Source organism: Anticarsia gemmatalis, chromosome 17 (assembly GCF_050436995.1).
Source record: "Anticarsia gemmatalis isolate Benzon Research Colony breed Stoneville strain chromosome 17, ilAntGemm2 primary, whole genome shotgun sequence".
Lineage (NCBI taxonomy): Eukaryota > Metazoa > Arthropoda > Insecta > Lepidoptera > Erebidae > Anticarsia > Anticarsia gemmatalis.
This window is the reverse complement of record NC_134761.1, coordinates 391,307-404,232: the sequence shown is the minus strand read 5'-3', so window position 1 is coordinate 404,232 and position 12,926 is coordinate 391,307. Positions and strand designations below refer to the sequence as shown.

The 12,926-nt window shown below is 35.5% G+C and overlaps 1 protein-coding gene across 12 annotated transcripts in view; it reads right to left on the bottom strand.

Moving 5' to 3' along the window:
- The window catches only part of LOC142979695 (uncharacterized), a 397,988-nt gene that overhangs the window by 157,453 nt on the left and 227,609 nt on the right, over positions 1 to 12,926 (bottom strand). For 6 of the 12 annotated variants that reach the window (XM_076124771.1, XM_076124774.1, XM_076124769.1 and 3 more), the window contains exon 2: positions 5,754 to 6,564. The exons of 5 other annotated variants lie outside the window; for them this stretch is intronic. In XM_076124771.1, the coding sequence (XP_075980886.1) occupies positions 5,754 to 6,556 (803 nt within the window). In that variant the 5' untranslated portion in view covers positions 6,557 to 6,564. The remainder of the gene's footprint in view (positions 1 to 5,753; positions 6,565 to 12,926) is intronic. One more of the 12 variants, XM_076124773.1, reaches the window with a different exon arrangement.

Here is a 12,926-nt window from a genome sequence, read left to right as displayed (position 1 = left end):
ACTGTTACGATAATTTTCCGAATTGATATGTCTACTGCGACCATTAGTTTCATCTAATAACGCTTAGTTTTATAGCTAGTATTAATAAAACGGTGTAAGAAATATTTATTGGTTTAGAAATCACAGCTGTTTGTTTTAAGGATTATTAAGAGAATTGATGATTAAAGGCTTACCTATATTATCGCCTATAATAAGATTTAATTGAACATCATCTTACTATAACAGCCTTAATGAGAAAGTTTATACGGATGTATGTTTTTGTTGCACGTATAGACCAATTTTTTTGATACACAGCGCAATTACTAATGCAATATTGTTTTTGCCTGCAGGTCTTTATATATTTGTTTAAATTCCCGTGTTGAAAACTGTAAAAAGATTCCTGTAGTTTCTTTATAATTTAGGCTGATACCTTAGTCCGCATACATAATTTTTAACTTCACTTAACTTTTTTTATGAAATTTTCACAAAAAAAGATTATGAGCTGTTTTAAAAAAAGCTTGTCGAACTCAGGGCTTAACGTCAACCACAATAGTGATGTCCAGTAGTGGGATCTTATCTTAGAGATTCAGCCCTGTAGCCTCCAGCAGTAGAACAGTAATAGGTACAATTTTAACCCACACGTAGGCAGAAGGCCCCGTACCACATATAACCTTATCATTACATTATGAGCCCGAAGCGGTTATTTTGACTAGACGCATACCGCAGCGCCCCCCGCCGGCGACGCTCGCCATGATTTATACGACACAATTATCACTCGATGGGTTATGAATTGGGTATAAAAATGTGGCTTGACTAGTGAAATGATAAAGTAAGTTATAAACAAGATGGAATTTTGTGGCGAAGTGCAGCAGTGTTCAAGTAAGTCTCACAAGAATTTCAAAGTGTCATTGATTCGATTTCCGCACGGTACTAATGCTTATTTAAGGTCTTTCACGTGCACTTAATTTCGTTTTAATTAAATGCAAATGGTATCTAATGATAAGATTTCTTTCAAGTTTTTGAACTAAAAGCAGATTGGAAATGGTGATGTTCAGTTTCGCTAGGATTTTGGAAAAAAAGCCAAAGAATTTAAAATCTTTTGTCACGGAGACGATACGACGGTAACGTGGGTAAGAAACTGCTAACCATACGACAAAAAATTCACATGAAAATATTTTCATTAGAAAGATATACAGTAGCAATTGCAGGTTAACTTGAATCTTAATTATAAACGAACCACCGTATTATGAGTCATTCGCAAGGATGTCCGTGAGAAACATTATAATAACGGCGAACTATTGCATAATAGCAGCCGAAATAAACACTCATTACTTATTCATATTTTAATAACATTGATAATTAGTATGGAAGCAAACTATTTTAAATTGTACCACACTACCATAGACTACCATTTATATATTTAAATTAAAAAAATCTTAAATAAGTGTTATAGAATAGCAGGAGATAGAGAGGACTGGAAGAAAATGGGGGAGGCCTTTGCCCAGCAGTGGGACAGTACGGGCTAACAAAAAAAAAGTATTATAGCGTACTTTTGTATTATAAAAAATGTGAAAGAGGGGATAGATGTTAGGACGAATTAATGTTTGATAATACAATTATATCAGGCAAAAGGTAAATAATTATTTTTGATGTATTATTGTCTTGGCTGCTTAACTATTAGTTTATCTTAACTAAAAGTTAAGTTCCCGGGAAATCATAACACGCTTTCGATGTCGCGGGTTCGAACCGCTAATTAAAATAATTTAGTATCATAATATTAAGCACTAATTACTTTCTAAATAAGGTACAAATTACTCTATAACCTACAAAAATAAAATAAAGATACGATCCTGCAAATGTCGCTTAACGCTTAAATACAGTTAAAACAATAAGATATTAAGTTAATTAACATATTTATTACTTGACGACATTCACGCACTTCAAGGGTATGGAAATATGTCCGGAATTTCGCTCATTTTGCGTGAGAAACATATTTTAAAAGGAATGTAAGAGTTTTAATTATATTCATTACTTTGTAAGGGCTTGGCTTTTCATAATATTTATACTAAAATAGCTGTAAGTATAGACCTTTAGGAAATCTTACATTTTACAAAGGTTTTTGAATATCAGTCAGTGCTATTGTAATTGACACCTAAATTGGTATGTTAAAGACAAGAATCGTTTATAAACTACGCCAGGGGCGCTAATGTAGGTACTAAAGTAGACAAATAGACATTTTTTCAAACTTTTTTGCGCCGTACTCAGCCAACTGTATTTTATTAGAACCTAACACAATCTGGAGCCGGAAAGTTCAAGTCTTTAAAGCACTTTATCACGACACTAGCTGACCCGCGCAAGAAACTTAAACTCGCTTGCGTCACATAAGAGAGAATGGGTCATAATTTTCCCCGTTTTCGTAACATTTCTCGTTGCTACTCCGCTCCTAATGGCCGTAGTGTGATGTTACATAGCCTATATCATTCCTCAATAAATGGACTATCTAACACTGAAAGAAATTTTCAAATTGGACCAGTAGTTCCTGAGATTAGCGCGTTCAAACAAACAAACTCTTCAGCTTTAGAATATTAGTATAGATAATGATTACCAACAAAACCTAAATCATTCAACGTGTGAACAAATAAACTACCGAATAAAATAAAAACCATTTTAAAGGATTCATCGATCAGTAGTTGTCAGAGAACATAAGAGTCGTTGTAAACGGTAGCTTGGAGATAAGATCGCATGTCCTCGCCGCCATATTGGATGTTCTTTTTTTTATTTTTGGCGAGGCAAAGGCGCGCGAGTATACAGCCAGAATTAAGTCCTTGTCTCTGGAAAAGTTTTTACTATAATTTTAGTGATTAAAAGTTATTTTAAATTTTGCCGTCAGCGTTACGTGTCTGTCATTTCGTTAATTAAGTATTGGTTACGAGTAACGTTTTTTATGCATTTTAAAGTCATAGGCATGGTTTTAGAGGAAATTTTTCTGTTTGTAAATAGGTCGTAAAACATCATAATGTTCTTTAGTTTTTCAGTAGTTTCAGTAGTAACGTAGCCTCTAAACGAATAGACCGTTTTTGATGGGGTTTTGGTTTGAAAGATGACTTGATTTTGATATTTTTGTAAAATTATATCGGATTTTTTTAAGTGAATGAAAAATAAGGCGATCGGAATGAAAGAAAATAAATTACCAAAAAGTTGAACGCAGTAGATCAAAAAGCACGTAAAGGTCGTTTCTTTAATGACGTATGAGAAGTAAAAGCCATAAAACCGGCTACCCATCCCGCATTAGTTTCCACAATTAACGAAAACCAGTTCCCTACGTAACGAGCTACTTTCCAAACGTTTACTGCCATAAAATATATGTTTACAATTAAATAATTATGCATTATAAAGGGAGGAATCATAAATTTACTAAGAGATTTTTATAATGATTGCACGACACTAAGTTTGATGTTAGATTGTATGAGGAGAATATACATTAGAGCACTTTCTTGTAAAAACACTCACGTAACATGGATTCCCTTGATATCAACAAAATACGGCAATTAATTGACAACTAGGGACTTTCGCAACAAATAGCGATAGACACAATTACAACACTAGAAACAGACACAAATTAGTAGGTCCCCATCATCGTTTACACAAGGTGCACAATTCGTTTGTAGGTCTCGGCATTCGTTTCTTCAACAAGCTTCCAAAGCACATCATGGATTTACCCCTGCCAAAATTCAAAGTTGCTGTTAAGGAACATCTCGTTAGGAAAGCTTATTACAGAATTGATGAGTATCTAAACGACAATAGCTCTTGGGATTAGTCGCTCGCTTGATTAGGATTCTTTGAAATTAGGGAACTTTGCTATAAATTGTATAAACTCAGTAGCAGTAGGTCTAAATATTGTAAAATATGGGCAATTAATGATGCAAATAGGTGATGTTACGTACAATTTGATGTTATTCATAAAACTGTAACTTTTTGTTTTATAATGTTCACAACCAGTGTGCTCACTTGCTGCCCATATTCTTATTATCACATGCTAGTAGGTGCTCCCAACATACGGTATGATCAGAGACTAATAAATAACCTAGCTATGTTCATTTAACTTAATTGACGTTTAGTCTATATCGCTGATTGTTGGCAGCTCCTCGCATGATCAATTATTGTATCAACCACATTGTAAAACTTTTTGGCGATTGAAAAGAGTGGCCGTGAGTTTCTCGCTAGCTCTTCTCATAAGGCTCTACCCCCTTTCCGAGCTAGTGGTAGATTCAGTAATTGTAACGACTATCATAAGTGTCAATATTTGACCTAAATAAATAAATGATTTGATTTTGATTTTGATTTTGACAACACATAATTAAAACTTGACAAAAGAGAATCAGGCCTAAATGATTTGGCGATAGGGTTCAGAGTATTTTTTTTGCAGTGGGTACAATTTAAGCTATGCTGCACTGACACACGTAGGTAGTAGTTAAGTGTTTCTCACATTTAAAGTCATCTTTAATGTAATGATAATCAATTGATGGAGCTTATATGAAACCAGCTTTCATGCAAAAAATGCTGTAGAACATTTAAACTGCATCATGGAAATTTTAGTACATAACACGTTAAAATATTGTATTACAAGTAAATTATCTAATCTGTCCTTACATTTAAGGTTCATCGGATAACATTGTCTCAACTAAATTGACGGCATACTCTCGTAACTTTTGAGATATACATCTACTGTTTTATTGAATGGATTTTTTATAGTGGCAACACTTTTATGGCGGGATATCAATAAAATGGCGGAGATTTTTTATTAAGTTTGTTATCATATTACTTTGTACTGTTATAAAATGTAGTTAAGGTGTTTTTGCTTCATTTTCGCATTTTATTCTTCAAATTCCAATCATGCAAACTTTATTTAAAGAAAAGCAGCCACCAATGAAAGTTATCTAAGAAACATTATTTTATTTAAGAGTCTCTGTTTTAATCATCTACTCACTGAAAAAAGGATTTGCGCAAGTAGAAAAAAAAATCTAAAATGCGATAGATATTTATCAATAATCATACTAGTCCAAAAGAGAAGGTCAACGTTTTGATCCTTGAGCAGTTCAGAAGACATAATTGTCATAAAAAATATACATACATTACTATAAATTTTGCAATTCTGACCCAAAACCACAATAACCAATCCAAGTACATTAAAATATAAACGTTCCTTTAAAAATACGGGTACGAAGGTAATACCAGTACCCTGACCACGAGACCGCACCACCAGATTCCAAGTAACGCTATTATCTGTAGGAACTGCGGCCATGAGCCAGCGACGGTTAAACATACGGGCTTTACGGGGCTTTGCGGCTACCACCAGCTATCAAGGAATTAAGACCTTATGGCAAAGGTGGTAGTGGTGAGTTTGGTTTGGTGTGTGTATGCTGGTAGCTATTGAAACAAATTAAATTGAGATGTTCCGTCAGGTCAATCGTTACGGGGAATGTCTGTTGATTCATAAGATGGACTTGCAAGTTGACAATGTGAAAAAATAGTGAAGTTAGTTCAGTGGCTGAAGTAGAAACTCAGAGCATAGAGACCTCAAGTTTCTATCCTCTTCGTATAAGAATCGTTTAATTCACAGCGGAAAACATGTATAAACACGTGTCAGTGGCAATTGTTAACATGTATACTTAATTTTCTGACTGAATGCAGGGAAAAGCTAAATTTCTAGAGTGATGGACACTTTATCCCCTTAAAAAACAAAAATAGAATTATGAATTAAATCTATTACTCACTCATTACACGACGTCAACGAAGTCTGCGTGACAGTGACCAGCGTGGTGGTGGTCGTCGTCAACTTGTCTCCGATGCACTTCTTCCTCGAACACTCATCCAACACTCGATCCTCCTTCAGCGGCTGCAGGACCTCCTTCACCTTATTAGGACCCGTCTTCACCGTAGACCTCTGAAACCTGAGGTTAGCCAACGTCCTCCCGTCCGTAGAAATCTCCGTTTCCTCAGTCACCAAAGCCCCTTTCTTCGTTCTACAAACAGTTTTAGACGTCTTCCCCACTGTTTTGCCATTTCTTACGATTTCCTCCTTCGCATCAATAACAGTAGACCTAGTTTGAGGTAGACCATTTTCTAGCATACTTTTAATACTATCTGCGTTGAGCCTCGAGTTTAGAATCTTGTCTAAGTCTGCAGTGTTCATGTATTCGTCGAAACCCTGGTTGATGGGTTGTCTTCTTTGGTCTTTCTGCCAGTTGGTTTGGTAATCAAAGCCGTATATAGGTTCGGATTCGGCTCCGAAGTTGATTTCTGTCTTTGGTGCTTCGTCTGGCGCTGGTTCAATTTGTGAATTATCTTCGAAGAAATCATCAGTAAGTTCTGTGATTTGAGCGCCAGGTCTTTTGATGTCTGTGTCTTCGAAGTTTAGGAAGGTATTGTTCATGTTGTTAAGTTTTCTCCTGCCGTACAGTTGTCGGTAGTACTTCTCCTGGTCTCCGTACATCCAACAGACCTTCCACCATTGTTTGCACATCAATATGTTGGCGGAGTTGGACGCTTTCACGTGTCGTGTCGCGGTCGCCGACATTTTGGCTGCTGGAGATTTTGATATAGGGATTGAAAGGGATGTGATCGCATGCATGTTTTGATGTAAACCGTTGTGAAAAATCATATGAATTATTCCAAATCGCTAGAGGTCTCCTTATTAAATTTTTGGGTCACATTTATGACTTAAAAACTTGGAAAAAGGCTAAGCTGATATATAACATTTATGACTTAAAAATAACTATTAGCCTCCCATAAGAGGATCAAAGAAAATTTAAACAGACATTTTAGTGAATTCACTTATAAAAGTTAAATTAAGACTATTTGCCAGCAATCCCACACAAACTAGAATTCATTCATCTTCAATTCCTTTCATCAGAAATAAACACCTAACTCCTCGCCACATCTGTTCTAACGCAATCACTCACAAACTGTCACTACCTCGGAGCCTCCAACTCTATAGCCTGTTGTATTGTTTCACCACTTCGTCTAGAGATTTAAAGCCTAATTGTATTGCTATAGACGTGTCTTTGAGGTATTTGTTTGCTTCTAGTAGTATTGATGATTGATAGAGTTGTTGGGGTGAAGTTAAATTTATAGACGATTGCGAAAGGGCTGAAATTTTTGAGAATACATACTTCTGAAATAATGTTGATAACTTTTCAACTTTTGCGTTGCATGTTTATTATTAAACGGGTACAACAATTGTCGCAGGTTGCCTTCCCAACGCCGAAACGTCAAGTATTCTCATTTAAATGCGTGTTGCGATTATTCCCAAACTCAATTATTCTAGCATTGCCTAAAAAATAGTTTCTGTCGTGTTGTTTTCACCCCTCAGGGCAAGGGCACGCCCTAAAATTGAGAAAGAATAATTTCAAAGATACGTAAAGAGTTAGACCCCTGAGATTCAGTAAGTTACTGTTGAGTATTTATGATTTGACACGCAAACACTATTATTTCCCAAACAAAAGGCAAATTTAGTCCACATTCCTAATTAAAAAAAGAAAATACAACAAACATGCCATACGATACACGCTCATCTCAATCGCTAACCACCCACCTATCTACAGCCTGTCTATACCCCAATCCCATTACACTTATCTATCCCTGCACACCAGTCTCCAATCTATCTTTAAACAACAATAACTAAGATTAGCTATCGAAAGCTATCCCTCGTAGACCGTTACGAGATGTTACACTTCGATCACCGGTAAACTATCATTACTGCGAAGTATAAACTTGGATTATCTAACTTATTTTCTGATGATTCATTTCATTATTATGTTGTTGGAAACTGTTTACGTAGCGCCTTTTCTTCAAGAACTGTACAGAGATTTTGATGCGTTTCGGAAGGGTGAATCTGTATTAAATGTGCCCACTAATCATATTGCTTTTTCAGTGTTAAATCATGTATGCAGTAGCTGAAATGTGTCCTTTGACACCGATTAGTTTATTTCAGAATAGCAGTTGGCACAAACATGTAATAATATCATTAAGTTGATTTTCGAGGTTTTTAAAAAACTCTAAGATATTACATTACTAACATTGTAGCCTTTCTGGAGCATCATGCCCAACTGCTTACTATCTCTGACTGAGGACACAGTCATGACAAGATAATAGATTTCAAATGCTTAGTCATTAAAATCAATTATGGGATGCGAAATCACCACAAGCAATATAACATGTTTAGGTCTAATTTAACTAAAGATTTTCATATAAAGTTACTTTGCTACTAGTTAAAAAATAAAATTCAGTAAAGGAATAGAAAACAAATTACATAAGAACTACTACGTAAGAGGCAGATCCAGCAAAAAAGGAAGAAATTATAAATACTTTTATATCTAAGACCACCTAGAACTTGCCCCAACAGCCTCTCCATACATCTATGATGATTCTATTACCAATACAAATACACTGAACAAGGGCGCACAATGAGCCACAAATCAGCCGCACAATAGTGCTGCCCCCTATCGACTCGATACCATCGATAATTGCGCGATACACTAGCGCACCTCTATAATTAGAGTTGGCGAACATTGTAAGTAATTTTATAGATATTATGTGGTACTTGTAATGTTATGTTTTGTAATTATTGTTTACTTGTAAGGTAAAGTAAAGAGCAAACTTAGTAAACATGTAGAAAAACCTCTTTACTTTAAGTTTTATGTTTCTGTCTTTGTTAATTTGAAGTCTTCTTCTTATCGCATGATTAGTGTTCAACCTAGTGTCAAAGTTGTTCTAGCCACCCAAAGTTCTTTGACGTGGCTTAACGACTGTTATCTTAATTGACAACCGCAGGGTCCGCGAGAAGCCCAGCTCAAATACCACTATGCGGTCACCCATCTATGGAATGACCGCGCCGACGTTTGCTTAACCCACAGATTGTTTACCACCGATACTTAACAAGACTGTCCATTATAAAGTCTTTGGTTTGTTTCACTTGTTGGATAAAATGCTGTTTTATTAAATTCATACGCCTATACCTATCCATAACTTAAAATAGGATCTATCCCACTAGTCCCATGAGATTTTGTTTTTTTACAATAAAATAAATACCAATAACACTTTTTCCGACATGGGCATCAAACCTGAGACATAATTGCCAACGATTTCCAACATCAAAGTCTAATCATCTAACTAATTATCGTAAAGTAATTATCTGTTGCGTGCATACAATCAGTTGTTTAACAAAAACTAGTAATTCTATTGGCATAATATTCTATAACAGTATTATACCCACATTAACCACGCGAGAAATAGAAAGTGTATCTACAATGTACAATCAATCTTGTTTTACTGCCATGTCGTTATTGCTCACCCACTGCGGTTATAACACGCGAACGTGGAATTAAAACAACTATGAATAGACCGATGCTCTAGCGTCGATACTGTCGAGTATCGAGAGTTTGACATTTAAAATGTACTGCCAAAATAGTTCCTACGATGCCCGTTAGAGGCGCTGATTTTCGTACAAAATTTATTGATGGCTAGCCGGTTGTCGGTAGACGATAGTGGTAGAGAATCGAGCTAAAGTTGGTATAAAATATTTCTTGAAATTATAGGATTATTTTTCTAGAAACTTTTAAATCATAGACACAAATTATGGGAATCAAATTCACGACTTCTACGCCACGGACGTAGTCTGAACAACAAACGATAAGGAATTTCTAGCAAGGAGGTTCCATAGAAGGGTAGCGCCCTTTTATACTAAGTAATTAAAATGAGCGTCTCCGTCCACATCGTGATTTTAAATTTTTTCACATTAAAAGTTTTCAAGCATCCTAAACGACTTTGTTGAACAAACTAGCCTTTGATAATTACGCAGACTTATTATTATTATCGGCCTATACTATCCAACTGCAAGGCAAAAGACTTCCCTCCCTCCTTCCATTTGCTCTATCTACTGCTACCTGAGAAATATCATTAGCATGAAAGGCCAACTCATCTCGCCATTTCTTTCTGGGCCTTCCACGCTGTCCTTCAAAGTGGAACTGCAAAATTATTTGATTTTATAAAATCACAAAATTATTCATTTAATCAATGATATTATCAATAATATCATCTTATAATAAATACAACTTGTTTCCTCACAGCTCGGAAAAGTAGAGCATACTATAATAAAGTGACAAGAACTGGTCTCGAACTGACGACCATTCCGTTAAATTGCCGTGTGACGTGCATCCTGTATCATTTATATTAATTATGTACTACGACCTATTAAACTAGTGTATTTATTATATACATTTATTTTCATAGAAATTAAGTCATTCATGCATTATTTATGCAAGCAATTAATATTAGTTTATTATTAGAAATGCGAAAGTGTGTCTCCTGTTGCGCTTTCTTATCAAAACTGCTGAACAAATTTTGATGACATTTACTACAAAGATCCGAGATTAAACAAAGGATACTATTTATCAGTCCTGAAATAGAGAATTTAACTTTGTGCCCCTACCTTTATATTTATACAATCAATAGTATTTGAGGACAGAAATGATCGTACGAACGTTCATACCAATTTATTCACCACACGAAACACAACCGAGTTCTAAAGCCTTTCGAGGACCCCAGAAATCTTTGCTTCATCAATTATTCGAACCTACGACATCTACCCTAGTAGTAGTAGCATAGTAACGAACAGTTTAGCCCTATACAATGCCCATTCACACAGATGTATGTCAGTGGACAAATATTTAGAAGCCACTATTATATGCTGTACATTGTAATATCTCTTAAATTAAAGTGATAAGCACGTAACGTCAAAGCAGCAATGTACTGAATAATGAATAGTGACTATGAATTTAACGTACACTAGTTGTCAAACTGAGATACGGAGGCGCCCATAGCCAGTTGCGCTCACCGGTCGCTAAACGATCTGTAGGTTAAGCAACCATTGGCGCGGTCATTCCATAGATGGGTGACCGCATAGTGGTATTTGAACTGGGCGTCTCCGTGCTTCGGAGGGCACGTTACAAGTCGGTCCCGATTGTTGTCTACTAAGATAACAGTCGTTAAGCGATGTCAAAGGCCTCTCGGGCGGCTTGAACGACTTTGACACCAGATTGACCACTAACCAATACGACAAACAAACAACTGAGATACGTAATATGCAAACTGATTAAACAAAAGTTTACATAATATTTCCATTCATAGAAGTTGATTAAACATTCTTCCTAGAGACGACATGTTATTTGCAAACACAAGCAGCCATTGTTAAATATTATCATGAGAAATGAAAGTGATGTTCAAACAAACCTGCTATCATTGTAATTATCTTTTTATATAACAATTGAGGTTATTATAAATAATAACTAATCAACTTTCTACATAAGACTCGCTTGTATTAGCGACCAATTGGATATTGTTTCCTATTGTATTAAGAACTAGCTGACCCACACGAGATTTTATTAATTCCCTATCAAACTGATATCGATCCCAAGCACCAATTTGAAGTAAATTTTTGATCCCAGACATTGACCTAACTTTATGAAAGACTAGCTGACCCGCGCAACTTCGCTTACGTCACATAAGAGACAATGGGTCAAAATTTTCCCCGTTTTTGTAACATTTTTCATTGCTACTCCGCTCCTATCGGTCGTAGCGTGATGAAATATAGCCTATAGCCTTCCTCGATAAATGGACTATCTAACACTGAAAGAATTTTTCAAATCGGACCAGTAGTTCCTGAGATTAGCGCGTTCAAACAAACAAACAAACAAACTCTTCAGCTTTATAATATTAGTATAGATTTTATCAAAATGCGTTCAGAAATATAGCTCCTGTGAAAGCCTTACAGACAGACTTTTTCATTTATAATATTTTAGTATGTATACAAGACTCGGTACCGTGAGCATGAAAATTTATTGATTTTATCGATTGCATTGATGCATCTTTTTAAAACTAATACAATATTCAGTGAGAGAGTAAAATGACTTTGCTCAAGATGTTCTTGTATGTTTGTTTTGTCATCGCTGCCGACGAATTACTTGACAGATTTTGATTAAACTTTCACTATTTGAAAGCTAATAAATTAGATAGATCACGATAAAATGTAATCAAGTTTAATCATTATACGAAGTAAATAAATACTTGTAATTTCTTTTATAAATTTTTCTACAAATATATTCTTAACATTCATGTATTCAGCAAAAATATTTTCATTTTGACTTAATTATTATGTGCATAATTTGCAAAACACACCTTGCTTACTCTACCGTTTAATAACGTTAACAAACATACAAACATAGGATCGCAACACCGTTATCGTATCAACATCGTCTTATTAACCCAAACACGAAACCTGCGCGCACGCATGCAAATTAACACGACAACTTGAAGTTATACCCCTCTCTCTCACACAGTAACAAAAGACATAAGAGTAAGCGAGACAGAGGTATGTTTGTCAGTGTAGTAGTTCAATGATTATGGAAATCAGATTTTTGTTTCTGCGCGCTACCGGAGCGAATTTTTTGGACCCTTAATTTGGTGAAAATAAGTTTTTTATATACAGTCCAGTGTTCCTATAGATTGAGTGATAAAGTTTTTGTGGGAGCAAACTAATTAGGTTTGGGCCAGGGTAATGATGAGACTCTTTCGAAGATACTGTAAAACACGCTAGCTTTTGCCCCTGGCGGTACTCGCATGGATGTTTTTATGAAGGAGTAATTTCCTCTCATTATAGTTAGTCAAATGAAATCTTATCTCAATTCGTCAAAGTTACTTAGTTTATTAAAGTTTAGACTTGAGGTGCTCATAGCTAGTCGCGCTCATCAGTTAGTGAACGGTGGGTTAAGTAACCTTAGCGTAGACATTACTTAGATGGGTGGCGTTTTGTTGGTATATCAACTGAGCGCCTCCGTGTCAAATTAAAATTAAACTAGTTTAGCCATTTCAAAGGCTGATAGGTGGTTTGA